General features: G+C 39.0%; 1 protein-coding gene across 1 annotated transcript in view; it reads right to left on the bottom strand.

Moving 5' to 3' along the window:
• Nucleotides 1-22: 22 nt before the first annotated feature.
• The window catches only part of IGF2R (insulin like growth factor 2 receptor), a 55,524-nt gene continuing 40,927 nt past the window's right edge, over nucleotides 23-14,619 (bottom strand). Inside the window, exons 35-48 of the mRNA XM_083831608.1 lie at nucleotides 14,116-14,328; nucleotides 13,040-13,189; nucleotides 11,808-11,969; nucleotides 11,095-11,302; nucleotides 10,557-10,703; nucleotides 9,862-10,096; nucleotides 8,727-8,863; nucleotides 7,645-7,759; nucleotides 6,565-6,711; nucleotides 4,974-5,158; nucleotides 4,039-4,225; nucleotides 2,774-2,938; nucleotides 2,116-2,185; nucleotides 23-1,685 (exon numbers count right to left, since the gene is read on the bottom strand). Coding sequence (XP_083687734.1) covers nucleotides 1,284-1,685; nucleotides 2,116-2,185; nucleotides 2,774-2,938; nucleotides 4,039-4,225; nucleotides 4,974-5,158; nucleotides 6,565-6,711; nucleotides 7,645-7,759; nucleotides 8,727-8,863; nucleotides 9,862-10,096; nucleotides 10,557-10,703; nucleotides 11,095-11,302; nucleotides 11,808-11,969; nucleotides 13,040-13,189; nucleotides 14,116-14,328 — 2,523 coding nt within the window. The 3' untranslated portion in view covers nucleotides 23-1,283. The remainder of the gene's footprint in view (nucleotides 1,686-2,115; nucleotides 2,186-2,773; nucleotides 2,939-4,038; nucleotides 4,226-4,973; nucleotides 5,159-6,564; nucleotides 6,712-7,644; nucleotides 7,760-8,726; nucleotides 8,864-9,861; nucleotides 10,097-10,556; nucleotides 10,704-11,094; nucleotides 11,303-11,807; nucleotides 11,970-13,039; nucleotides 13,190-14,115; nucleotides 14,329-14,619) is intronic.

Below are 14,619 nucleotides of genomic sequence, written 5' to 3'. Positions count from 1 at the left end.
GCATAAGAAAGATTCCAGACTTGAGATGTGGGGATTTGGAATACCCACGTCATATCTTTTATTGAAATTGCTGAATACTTCATATTACACTATTTTGATTCAAAATGGAGTTTTTATAAAAAGAAACCATTGCTGAAACTGAATAAGCCAGCCAAAATGAACAATGAAGAGTTTCAAAAAAATTCAGACCAACACATGTATTTGTAAAATTCTTTGAAACCTTATCATTGCCCATGTTAAACACCTGGAAAAGGCAAAACTGCTAGATGAAATTTGACTTCCATTAATTGCCAGCAACACTGCAAATCAATGACCACGGCCAGGACCTCGGCCTAAGATCTAGCTCTTACACTATCAGAAAAGACTAGCCCAATTCTTTTCTTGTAATGAATGCCAGAGAGGTATCATGCAGACCAGGGCTCCTCTGGTTGTTGGGCTTTTTGGGTGATGATAAACTGGGCAGTGCAAGCTGTATTCTAAGAATTCTGCCTCTGACCTTGAAAAATCTTGTTCTGTGTAGTCAGTCTAGTCCAGCCATGATCTAGGAAAAAAAAATCTTTGGATGCTCGTCAGCTGCTCTGGCAAATACTGATGAAGTCAGTCATATGACCAGTACCAAGAAAATATCATGCAAAGAACAGCAACCATTCCAGGCTAAAGCTATACAGAATTGTACCTTTCAGTCAATACCTTTGAACCAATGATCTGTTTAAATTAGAATGGATATTCAAATTTACAGGATAAATTAGACCAGTTCTAAAATTTACATCAAATCATCCCAACACAGAAAAGTTATATTTTTCCTTGTCTTACAATGGATGAACCCATAGAAGGGCAAACCCATAGAATAATACCCTGCCGGCAGGAAGAACACGTTGCTATAAGCAAACCTGAGTAGTGAGGATCAATAAATACAAGGAGTTAAAATGCTAGTAGTCATAACTTGAATCTCAGGAGCCAGGGGCTTAATTCAGCTCTAATCTTGTCCTTTGAAAGGTTCCTTTTTAAGCAAGCATTTAACGTCTATGCTGAGGCTTAAAAAAGTTGTCCTGGCTAGAGAGAGTCAACATAACTCAGCTAACTGGATGCTAGAAATCCAGTCATTACTGAACAGATCATTGTAAACAACCAAGACATCTTTCTCTTCTTCCCTTTTCAATGGTTTCTTGTTAAAGGCAAAATTCAGAAAAATCTTTCAGGCTGAAGTCCTCATATTTGGTTGGAAGTGTTGTCCCATTTTATATATAATCTCTCTATATATATTTGATTAGGCACAAGAGGAATTAAACATTCAACAAGTCCTCATCACTATCATCATGAAATGATGCTGTATTTGTAGAGTTCTGTGCCTGCTGTTGACCTGACTTGGCTTTTGTTTTCCTTTCCCTTCCCCCATTCAGCAAGTAAGCTTTGTCATCACTGCCAAGGCTCGGCGGCTTCTTTTGTGGGTGCTTGCTTTTGTCTAGTCCTCTTCCTGTCTGAATCTTTACATCTGGAATGGTTAACACTTCATCCTCACTGTCCAAGTCATCCACATGGAGAGATGTAAAGGCTTCAGATGTAACAGACTTGGTAGTAACGTGACCGTTCTCCTGCACTCCTTTTGCTGTTCTTTGATTTGGTGCTGCAATTTCCTCCATAAGCCACTCTGTTTCATTCTCATTAGCTTCTTCTTCACTGTTTATCTACAAGAAAAAAAACGCAAGAGGTTTCTATAGCACTCCAGACTCTTCTACATACATTGATCTCCCCAGTTGTCAGACCCACTCCACACATCCTTGGGTTTAATTTAGACTGAGATAGTTAACAGCACACACTTGCAGTATTACTATTGCCTTACAGTGTCTGAGGTGTACTCTTCTGGCAGATTTGTTATTTGGCTATTGTTTTTGTATTATTTGACTGTTCATTTCCTCAACTCTGTTCTAAAATGGGAAAGGTTCCCATCTTACAATATAAATGTAGACAATTAGCTACGTAGCTTTCCTGAAGCCACACGCATTCATTTCCATTCGCTGAAGGAACTGGAAATTAAAGGTTTTTATCTATCCATTAGAAGAGCTTCACATTAAAATTTGACAAGAAACAAAACCTTTGGTTTTGCTACTGTATTACCTTTGTGTATTTGTAGGAAACACCTGATGTTCTTCTGCAGCAGTTTGTTATCTTGTTTACTACAGTCTCCCTAAAGAAAAGGAAGAACACTGCATTAGGAAGACTATATTCCCCTCAATAGCCCTCACATTTCGGTGGATTTCTATCAAAGCATTTTACCAAGCAAGCTGTAAGCTGTCACGTAGCAACAATTGACCCTAAACCATTCTAATTACTACAGCATCATGGACTGAATATTACATCTTCCCCCTTTACCACAGCTTCAAGGTGAATACAGACCAGAGGTGTTTTAGTCTTAAGGGAAAAAAGCAACCTTGTCTGGAAAGCAGAGAAGCAGCATGACTTGTGTTTGTTCTTTGCTATGGTTCCAGCTTGACACCATGAAAGGAAAAGGACAAATACTAACAATATTGTCACGTGGGTTTATCCTCAGTTAGTAGTTGCTCACAACAGAGACTAGCCCAAACCAATTGTGCAGTCCGTCCCTCTTTACGTGGGCCTTCAAACAATAACGGAGAGTTTGGAAAACTGTTGCTTGACACTTGATGCTGCCAGCTGGAAAACAAAACTTCAGTCTCTGAAGTTCACCACTTCCCCTTCACTGAGGAAGCCAAATTGTCCTACCAAAATTTTTCAAAGCCTCCCAATCATTTCTTACCTTCTTTCTTTTTTGTAGAACAGCAAGATTATCAGGCATGCAGTGAGAACAACCAGAAGGACACTCAGCACAGCACCAACTGCCTGACTTCTCCTTGAAAGACCTTTATGTACTTGGGCTTCCTGATCAGATTGGCCCTCACGGCTTCCTGGAACACTGGTTGATCTAATAACAAATTGGGAAGAAAAGGAAGACTAAGATCTACTGACAAACTGCATCAAACTAGATTGGGAACAGATTTAAATTAAAAATACTATACCAGCCTGTCAGAATTTATAAAGAACAGAATTTAGGGGGGTTTATTCTAAATAAGTCACTGAAAAAACAAAGATAGATACTGTGCCTACGTCGTGGTGTGCTTTTAAGCAGTGCATAAAACTGAAACAGTCAAGACTAAAGTGTGCAATTACTAAAGTGTGTGATTAGACACCAGATCTTAAGACAGCAGCAGCTATCCAGTCGAATAATTAAACCTGCACCTGAGCAAGCTGTAGAAGCTACAGCAATTATTTGCCTTCCATCTGACAGTGGCTCTACGCAGACTAACAGAAAATCCCCTGCTTAAACCAGAATGAACAGTTTCCCTGTGCTTTTAAGCTAACACCTAGAAGATTACAGTCCTAGAATTAGTTCATTCTTTGCAGCAAGGCTGCCCACAGCGTCAAGAATGCAGGTAAGCACTGAGATGCATCATTTTGCTTTTAAACCACTGCCTGTCACCTCATTACTCCGTTCCATAAAATAGAGAGTTCAATTCTGTAGAATAAAGAGATCAATTCACTGCAGAAATACCTTGTTATTTCTATGACCTATAATGATTTTTTCACTCTAGCCTGAAGAAGTGGGCAGACAGAGACATAAGCCAGTTTTTGCTCTGTTTTTTAATTTTTTCCAGGCAATAAGGCAAGGAAGACAAAAATCCAAATACTCCTTACTCCTCTCAGTAATGTGAAACAGCATGTTCTCAGCTACACTAAGTTTTACTTAACAGGAAGAACGGTATTAAATCTTACCATATCTCTCCATTATTTCCACTGCAAACAGGAAGCTTTTAGATCCATATCACTTTTAGATCCAGATCAATTTGACTGCTAAATAAATGCTTGCCATGTACCAAACATTACACACATGGACACTAATTCCATTTACTCTTAAGTCTACTTTTTTAAGCTTGTCCCCAACCTCCCACCCCATTACTCCGTCAAGTAAAGACAAAAAGCCTTTAGCTGAGAAGAGTTACTTTAAGAAAACAGTTAACTACTCACATTAGTGGACACACAGCAGATGTGTACCAGGTAAATAAGTACTGACAATCTGCTGTTTCATGGAGAAATTCAGGGATGCCCTCCTTTACATGTGAACTGCAGTGGAAGAAAATTGTTGAGGAGACAAACTTTGATTTATCTTTACCACATCTGGAGTCTGATGAAAATATGACATCCAAGTCATCATCTAGAAGAAGAAGAAAACCTTATTTAGCACTTCCTTGAAAACAGCCAAGAGAACTACACCCTAAAAAGTTGTGTGTTTGCATCTACGTTATCACATGTATTTGTTCTGCAGTAAAAGCTTACATTTTGCAGCACCTGCAGGTGAGCTTATACCTTCATATAGCTCATTCCACCCAGTTGCTGCGGAACAGTGGGTTAAACTCTTTACAGGGAAAAGCAGCTAGCTGGAACACCACAAGCACAGAGGAAAACAGGAAACCTAGTCTCATCTTACATTATTTTTACTGAAATCTTTCAACAAGTGTCAAGCCCAAAATCTACTGCTAAGGCCACATTCATAACTGGGCTCACATAATAGAAAGAAGCAGCCTGAATTATAAAAATCATACAATGGTTGGAAGGAACCTTAAAGAATACCTAATTCCAACACCCCTGCCACAGGCAGCGACATCTCCCACTAGAACAGGTTGCTCAAAGCAGCACCCAACCCGGCCTTGAGCACCTCCAGGAACGGGGCATCCACAGCTTCTCCAGGCAACCTGTTCCAGTGCCTCACCACCCTCATGACAAAGAATTTCTTCCAAATACCTAATTTAAATTTACCTTCTTTTAGTTTAAGACTTGGAAGAGAGACTCCAGACAACTTTACAGAAATGGTTTAGCATAGATGTCATGAAACAAGAACTGTTTTTTAATAGAACAACTCAAATGGAAGATCAAGCAATTACATCTACTGAGCAAGTACTTACCCTGAACGTAATATTTAGCTTTTTTGGCAAATCCAATTCTCCGAAAGCGACGCTCATTAGTTTTAACCTGACAGATGTTAGCTTCAGAGCACTCTGGGAAACTTGAGTTTGTTATACCAGAAAGCTGAATTTCATATAGATATTTATCTCCATTTGTCCGTATGTCACCAGAAGCTGTGTACAACCTGAGGAGACAGAGGGCATATCTATGCTAAGTCTAAACTCAGACTTAGGTAATTTCCAAGACTTAAGACTGGCAACAGCAGTACCTGTTGCGTCAAGCAGATTTCAGATCAAGTTGGAGTGATAGACTCATCAGCCAGAAGAGACACAGGACAGAAGCTTCCTCCTTGAGTATTACAACCAAGTATTATATTTAGCATAAAGCCTTCTAAGAACACATCAAAACCAAACTCTTCTAGTTATACTGTCCTCAATGGGTGCACGAGCACTTAAACACCTCTAAAGGAGTAAGACAAACTGAATACAAAGTATGATTCAGCAGCTCTCACGCAAGCTAGCATACTGACCATAAAATCCATATTGAGTGTTCTGTAGCTATGATAAATAGCCTGGCTTAGCTTTCATGAATTAACAAGCTTTCGCCAGGTGGGCAACTAGATGTATCCAAGTGCTACCCAACTACTACTTACAATCATATCCCTCCGTGCTGCTGGCAAGACTAAAAATGCTCTGAGACTCAGTTATTTATTTGTTCTAGCCACCTGCTTGAAGACTGAGCTTGATCAAATGTGACTTGACTTTAATCCCACATTACACAAAGTTTCTCATTTCATCCTGACCTCCTCTACTCCCTCATCCAGGCCTGTTTGATTTTACCTGATAACGTTATAAGCAGAGAAACATGCATGCGCAGCAGGTCTATTCAAAATGCATTTGCTCAGTTACACCAATTCTGCGCTCTTCAATGCACACTACTGAATTGTGCCCTGCAGGCAGAGTTTATTCTTCCCATAACACTACTATGGACAGGTTTCCTTCCATAACACTAGAATTGATGTTAAATACAGTTATTTATAAGAGTTTCTGGAGCAGAATCATATGCCATGCTAGTACAAACAGTGTAACTGCTGGTCTTTCCCTGCCTGTCCAGAGTTCAGTCATGCTTGAACATTCCTCCAGAGCTGTACTCCTTTGCTTCTAAGGTTACTAAAGCATGGGTTCTTGCTTGCATATGGATCTGCTGAGCAGGAAGAAAGGTAATTTGAAAAGAGTCAAGGAGTACTGTAGATAAAAATCAGGATCTCTGATAATGATCCAGTGTCTACACATTATGGAAAAGAGCAATAACCCACAATAACGCATTCTAACATCAAGATGGTGTATGTGCAGCCTTTAGATTAGTCTTGAATACCCCAGGACATGCTCAAAGTTTTAAGCCCAGCTGTAAGCTGCAGTAGCAACCAGAGCTTTAAGTCAGCCATTGTTACAAGGCTGTCAGCAAATTCCCACTTAACAGCTAGGAATTGTTAAGGCAAATTGGAACATTCATACCAAGCTCTTTTCTTGCAGTAGAGTTCTACAGAACTATATTTTTATTTTATTATTTTGGTTTGGGTCTTTAACTTACTTGTAATAAACATCCCCTAGAGAAAAGTTTTTCCCAGTTGTAGGATTAATAACTGTTCCATTCACTACCTCCACCTCCTGTGGCTTCACGGCACAAGCTGCACGTGTGTCCCAAGTGATGTAGTAAACACAGTTTTTTTCATCAATCCTGCCAAACAACAGATAACTGATTATTCCAGGAAAGAGTAACAAGCACTTAGTATCTTGAGTAAGAGAAGACATAGCTATTTGCTCACGTATCCTAACGATGGTGCTAACCATCATGCAGAGAGTAAGCTAGAATAGTAAGCACTGAAAAGTTATGTAAGTTATATTGATCTTATCTGACGTACAAGACAGCAGTCACCTGACTTCACTTAAACTCCGGCTTCAGAAGTTCTGGAAGTCACACAGTACATCACAGGGTTTTATTTAAATACTGTAGCTAACTAACATGCGAGTTTGCTCTTGGCAGGTTTAATGCTTTGCACTTTATCTGGCCAGGACAAGAAATATAAGCTAGTCAAATTTTGCTGCCTAGTTCTTTGACTCAGGCACAGCCTCTTGTTCAGTTTCTTTATTCTACAGCCAATATACAGTCAACCAAAACCAGACTGCAAAAAGCCATTGAGGTTTTTTAGTACTTGTGATCATGCACATATAACTCAGTCTAGACAGTGTCTATTTAAATAATCTGTACTGATATAACAAGAAAGCTTTGGTATGGTTAAGTAATGGAGCAAAAACATGTTTTATTATCTGAATTGCTTATCTACAGTAACTGTTGTCTACTAAGTAGATTTGGAGCAAAGTTACTAAGAAGAGCAGTTATACTACAACTGACAACGTAACAGCATCCCAGTCTAATTCAGGAGCGGAACGCCTAGATTTTTGCCCAGGCAATTTAAAATATACAGAATACAGCTATTTATGAAAGTGAACGAGTACAGAAGCTTCAGGAGATCCGCGTCTTACGAATACAGACCAAGATTACTCTAGGGGCTGTCCAACAGAATAGAGGGTCACCGTCCTGAGACTTAGTTATTAGAGGTCCAACAGAAACCACGAAGATCAGTCAATAGTACGCTAATTTGTTACCCACCTCTGCAGCAGGGGCATGCCAACTGTTTTTGCGCATTTCAGTTCTATAACTGTTGTTACTTTCTTGTTTTTCCTGCACTCCTGCCCACTGGAATAACTAATATACACTGTATCACCTAGAAGAGAAATAGTGATGCAAGGTATTCGTAAGCAACTGACAAATTTCCTTTGTTTTTTCTCCAGACTTCATTACTTTAGACTAACTTCTAGGTCCTTCCACCCCACAAATCATTTACCAGTTACAGCACTTGTGTGATTTGAGGCTTTCACCATGATGATCATTTAAAAATCACTCCTCCAAAACTTTTGCATTCACATAGTACCTTATGTTCAGGTTGCCAGTATGGGTATGACTAACTTTTATATTTAACGTGTCCTTTTTGACATCTTAAGAGCAAGTAAACAGCTTATAAACAAACTCGGGCAATTAATAAATGCAATATATCCTTTTTTTTGTAGCTGGTTGGAAGACTTCTCATTTTCACAAACTTCATAGCATTTTTTAAAAGATTCTTTAAATTGAAAACTTGAATAAAGTTGGGATTTCTACTCCTTTTCTTAGGTGAGAAACCACTTAGTCATCTCTCACATGCTGCTTTAATTGGAAGCATTAGCAGACATAGGACAAGTTTTTCAAAACAGGATGAACCAAAAATAATTCTCCCCTCCCACAGTCAGAGGTTGGAAGGTACCTCTGGAGGTCATCTTATCCAACTCCCTGTTTAACAGGGTCCCCTAGAGTCATTTCCTCAAGACCATGTTTAGACTGCTTTGAAAGATCTCCAAGGAGGGAGACTGCACAGACTCTATTCAACCTGCGCTAGTCATCCTCACAGAAAGTGTTTCCTGATGTTCAGACAGACAATTCACCTGTTACAGCTTTAATTACAACACTGCTTATTTGCTTTAATGTTTTCTCATGGCCTAAACACTACTTTTAATTCTGTGTTGTTCTCTTTAAACAGAAAAAACTGAAGACACATTGGCAAAAGTATCTCAAAGTTTAGTAGAATCCTTTAAGAGCCATTACAGCTAGGTTGTAAGATTTGGTTCTCTCAGCTCAGGAACAAAAGTTAATTATACCTGTCACATTCAGCTTCTGTGTATGAACAAGCCCAAGAACTTCAACATCTCCATTGTTGCTTTTCCTACAAATACTGGCTCTTTCAGGGCAGCCTGTGGGTCCTTCATGTACCCTCTGACAGAGATTCAAATAGTACCTAAACAAAGAACATGGCAGAAAAAAGCTTCTTTAGGCTAAACTGTCAAGATGAAATATAAGCTTTGTAAACTCTTTGCAAGGAGCTAGCCACATTGAAAGATCAAACCAGCTGAAGGAATAAAGCACATTAACATTTAGCAGGTTACTCTTAGTTATTTTACAGTAAATGACTGTCCAGAGAAACTGATTACCGGATTAGTTCACTAGTTAGTTTTGACCTGAGTCAAAACTAGAAATTTGAACAGAGACAAGGAATACACAAGTTCTCTCTCAGCTGTAGAGCTTGTAGTGCTCTCAATATAAGCCTCTTTGGAGTTATACCAGTTAAGTTTTACAAGAACAAAAGAACTAGGAGCATTACAGTTTATGTAGGGTTTTGTTAACCCACAGTTTACCGTAATTTTAGAATTAGATGCTAATTTTTGAACTAGATGCTCTTATCCTTGCCAGTTCACTTCTTTGTTAACCAGGTGGGTCAGACTAGAAAGGCTGATGACTTCCTGACATTTACATTTGCTTTTAGGTTGATACTGGCATTTTTTTTCTGCCCTGTCTTTATGGAGATAAAGCCTTTCTTGAACTTCAGACAACATGTTATGTGCTTGAGTCAAGAGAGAACAAACAAAACAATAAGATTTTTGATCAACTTACCTAAGAATTAGAAAAAGGCATTTAGGCTACAAAATTACTTTAAGATAGTTTAAGCAGAAAGTTTTTAAAAAGCTTTTGGTTTAGATTTATTAATTCTTTAAAAGGAAACCAATAAAGGGGAAGCGTGATGATGAAGACCATAATTATTCATCCTGTTCAGATAAAATGGGTCCCTTTGTGCTTTTTTTTTTTTTTAAGGTCTACAAACAACGTTAAGCATCTATAGCTTTAAGATGCTGTCAGAAATTTAAACAACCCTGAACATGGACCTGAACAGAAGTACTATGCCACATTATAACTTCAGCTATATATTGAGCAGCAGGTTGCTCCCTGCTCATTACTCACGAGTTTCCATTGTGGAAGAAGATCCATGAGCCTGTCAGAGAAGACAGCATTCTCAAGTCATAAGTTTTGTGTTTCTCAACAAACTTGCACTCCATCTTCTTTGGAGGACAAACAGCCTGTGTCTTCCATTCAAATGTCACAGCACAGCCCAGCATCTCACTCATAAGGTATGGACTCCCACTGCCAGCATTTTCATCACATATGAAAATAATGGTAGATGCCCTTCTTGCAGTTGCTATAAGAAGGGAGGTTGGAAGAAAATTATTTTGCAGGAGTCTTCCAGACATGTATAGATTTTAGTGTAGCAATTCAGAGGTATGAGAAATGTTAATCAGGTATTGTTCCAGAGAGAGAAGCAGCATAAATGCTTTACCTAGCAACTTCCTTCCCTAGGTTAACTTCCCATGCTATTTTTTCAGGAAGTTGTGTAACTCCTCCCTCCAAGATGAGGGATGTCCATCAAGGCAGTCAGCACTTGAACATGTGGTTTTGAATCACTGTGATATCTAAAGGCATGGACTTTCTCTTTCAACTCTCTCAAGTAAAATTAGGTTTGTTCCATAGATTCCTTACCTTGCCCACTCCCACCCCTTTCATTTCATTGCGTTACATCAGAGGTCTTCTGCCCAGCCTAATAACAGCTAACTCACACTGTTAACTCAGAGCCTTGTATATTAGATATAACAAGTTCTTACCATTAACACAATATCCCCACTTTCCATCTCCCTGGTAGTCTGCAGTTGTAGCACACCAGGGCCTCTTCTTTTCTTCCGTAATACATTGCTCATAGCTCTTCTCTTTGTACTTGAAGGGGAACACACAGAGCTCTCCCTTTTCAGTCACTGAGAAAGAAAGGTATGCTCTCTGAACAACATGCAGTCGAATAGCAGGCATATCCAGATCCAGGACCACACCCAAAGCCTGCACATCAACACCATTCAAGAAGAGTCATGTGCAGAGGCCGACAACAAATACTGAAACATCGAGTCAAAACCCAATCAGAAAACTCAGATGTAGCATACAATTAGCTATGATCACCCCTACAGAAAAATTGCGCTCTGTTCCAAAAGAGAAGCGTTGATCTTGTAGGTGAGTATGGTGTACATGACTGAAAACCATGTTTCTACTATGGTATCCAAAATAGATGCTCCTTCCCTCCTTTAGCAACAAAACTGAGATTTAAGGGTAAGAAAGCCAACAACTCTTTACATAAAGAGTCTGCTGCAGTCTCACCTGGAGGACACCGATCACCTCCTGTATACTGCAAGATGACTGTTTCATCCTGGCGGCTATAGTCCATTTTCATTTCTTTTAGGCTTCCAAAGGATGACACGCCACTTTCGGATGTTAGGCACACTGCTCCATCTTTGCATTTTCCCTGGTACACATCTGCTGCTTTACTGCATACACTAACATGGTAACTTTGGGATCCAGAAAGTACCTGTGTGGACACCCAGAAACATCAGAAACAAGGTTTTAAAGGCTGGACTAGATGACTAGGTCTTTTCCAACATAAATGATTCTATGATTCTAAGGCTGCCTCTTGAAGCCTGCAAGTCAATACTTAGAGAGAACAACCAGGGTGCTTTATAAACTAAAACTCATGCAGTCCTTGCTTAATGCAGATAACTAATTTTGCAAATTTGGCCTTCATTTATGTAGCAAAGCTGCAGGTAAGTACACCCATGGGTCCAAGGATACAGCATGTTCAGCAGACATCTTCGCGTTCAAGGCCAAATCAAGATTCCCTTCAGTGAAAAGTTCTCCTTCCTTTCCAACAGTAGAGTCATGAACTTCCCCCTCAGAAGCATTGAAAGGCAATGCTCTCATGTTACTCCCTCTGTCAAAAGGCAAACCACCACTGACACTGACCACAGCTGCAGCACACACTTCAGTCTCTTCTCACATTCCAGGAAGTTTAGAAGAACCTTCTGAGAAGACTTTACCTCAAATGATCTTCCAGAAAGGCTGGTCAGGTTAAAAGTATAGTGTAATTGTTCATCAGTCACAGAGCAGCCCAAAGTTTTCACTTGATCAGGGCACACAACCGGAGTTTCCCACTCAAACACAAAACTGCAGTCAAGTTTCCGTATCATCTTTGGCTTGCCCTGTTACCAAAGACCACAGTAAAAGAAGATTAGGTTTAACCTTGGAAAATTTGCTCTTTTCTGCATTATTCTTTTCCCTCCAGCAGTTAACCTCAATTATTACTCACTAGGTTTTACTGACTGTAGGACAAACTCCATACCTTAATATTGCAACTAGTACCAAAAGAGCCCTAGGTGAAGAACTTTCTACCTACCTACAGAAAACAAATAGGAATTGAAGTAGGAAAGTTTTCTTATTATAATTAGGGTCGAGATTTTGATGTTCACCTCGGTTGCAAGCAGGAAAAAAAATGTGTGAGTTTTCTGTATTTCTCCACAACAAAAAAAACGTTAAGAAAATTAACGAAGTTAAGGTATGGACAGAATGCTGGTTCCTTTGTCATCCTATTTTAAATGAAGTAGTAGTATGGCATGTGTAATACTCAGAGCCACCTAGGATTTCAGTTCTCCCCCCATCTTGATGGAAAATGGATGGAAAACAGTTCCACTGAGCATCTTTAAGAAGATCTAGTGTGTCACAAATACCAAAGTGCTTCTTTACTGTTTTCGTTTACAAAAAAATCAGGGAATGTTAAATTCATACCACCACACAGCTTCAATTGTTCAGGTGTCAGTGAAAAAACATAGCATCTGAATGCAAATTTTGAGAGTTGTATATGATTACATAAGTGGTTACATCACAGGTGAAATATTTCATAATAGCTTTATAAACAATTACACTGGTTTTTGTTTTAGCTTATGGTACAAGTTCAACCTTTTGGACCCAGACAAAGTACAATAGAACATTAAGCTTAATGCCAGCAATAAGTTATCAGTACATTACTTCAGTGGAATCTGATCCTTGAAACCATCACAACTTGATACTTTCAAGCCTGAAGTTCATGCTCTATGAAATTTTGCCTAGTTTAGAACACAAATACTAAGCGTATTCCTCACTCAACCGTATGAAACAAGACCATCCTTACGTGCTGGAAACGAACCATTGGTTTAGCTATAAGCAAAGCTAATAGTTGTTACTCCCCACTTCTCATTGCACTCCAATATCAACATTAATTTAATAGATATCTTACCAGACCAGTTCCTTGGCTGCAATGAAATACAATAAGAGAAGTATAGTTCAATTTGTTGTTTATCTGACAAGGAGTAGTGCTGGTGTAAGTGATGTAAACCTCATTTACTGCCTCTTTTAGCTTGGGAGGTTCAGTAACACGACCAATATCCTACACAAGCAAAAACATATAGTAAGACAAAAGTAACACATCTAGATTTCAGATCAGCTCAGATTTAGATTAGTTCAGAGATTCATCTGTTTAGCTGACATAGCACAATTCCTGTGCACTTTTGAAAACTGCATTCTTTACTCAAAGAACAGTTAACTAGATTTCAATCCTAACAAAGCAAGTTGCACAGCTCATAACACCCTTTAGCTAAGCTTGACAAAAGCCACAAAAGCCAGGAAGATTCTGCATCTTAAGGGTGGATTCTTTTTTTAAAAAAATCATTGTGCCAAAAATACCAACACTTGAAAATTGTGTAGTATTAGCAAAAGTTCCCTAGATCAGTGTGGAAGTTCATGAAAAACCATCACAACTTCTTGTTTGCGAGCTGTAGAAGATGCACATAAGACCTCAGATGCAAGAGCCTCCAAAGTCTCTTAAGGACATATAACACTGACAAGTTGCCCAATATCCTGTCGCAGTCTTGTTAAGACTGTGCAGCTGTCAAGTTCTTAGAAATACTAAACATGTTTTGGAGCATGCTAGGACACATCCTCCTTCATATTGCAAACAGGCTATCATAGAATCAAGTGCACTATTTCTGCACCACTGAATAGCAGACAGACATTCTGCTTCCCAGGCTCAGTGCTTGGCATGCAGCAATACACAAAAATTCTCTGTAGTAATTGTTTATACTCATCAGGACATGGAATCTCTCTACACCCAAAAATCTTTGAAGCTCATAATAAGTAAATACTGCTTCGCAGGGAAAGCAAAGAAAGGGAATTTTGCAGAGTAGATTTTAATTCTGTGGTCCATTTATTTATTCCATTGTCAAGCCTATAGTTTAAATCAGGTCTCTAGTCAGGGATACTGTTATAAACTAGCAAGGAAATGCATGTTCCCATAATTTCAGGCTTAATACTTACTATTGGTGGTCCATTAACAGGAACCATACAAACAGCTGCTCCAGGTGGACAATTAACATCTTTGATAGGATTGAGAGGCTCACAAATATTGATGTAGAAGTCTGGAGAAACATCTGCTACATCTTCATCCACAAACGCCTCGTAATACCCAGTGCGATGTATCAAAGGGGACAGGTCAATAACAGAACTGCCATTCAATACTGAGCACCTCACCTATGAGAAAGCATATTTTTTATTTTGTTTGTTTTGACCTACTGATAATCATCCTCTCCTCCACAGTGAGAAATGTAGCTACATTTAAAAGTTCAAAGTTTTATTCAAGTAAAGCAGCATTTATTATGGCTTTTGCTTAGCTGTAGATACTAAGCACCTAGAAGCTACATACGAAAAAAGTCAAACTCTTAAACATATTTATAGAATTGAGTCCATACCAAAATAACATCAAAACAAAGCTCTGGAATGCAGCCTCCAGCATACATAGTCACTACAGTCGTAAGATCAGTG

The sequence above is a fragment of the Anser anser genome (genome assembly GCF_964211835.1).
Source record: "Anser anser genome assembly, chromosome: 3".
Classification (NCBI taxonomy): Eukaryota; Metazoa; Chordata; class Aves; order Anseriformes; family Anatidae; genus Anser; species Anser anser.
The sequence above is the reverse complement of the archived record's forward strand: the minus strand, read 5'-3'. Positions and strand labels throughout refer to the sequence as shown.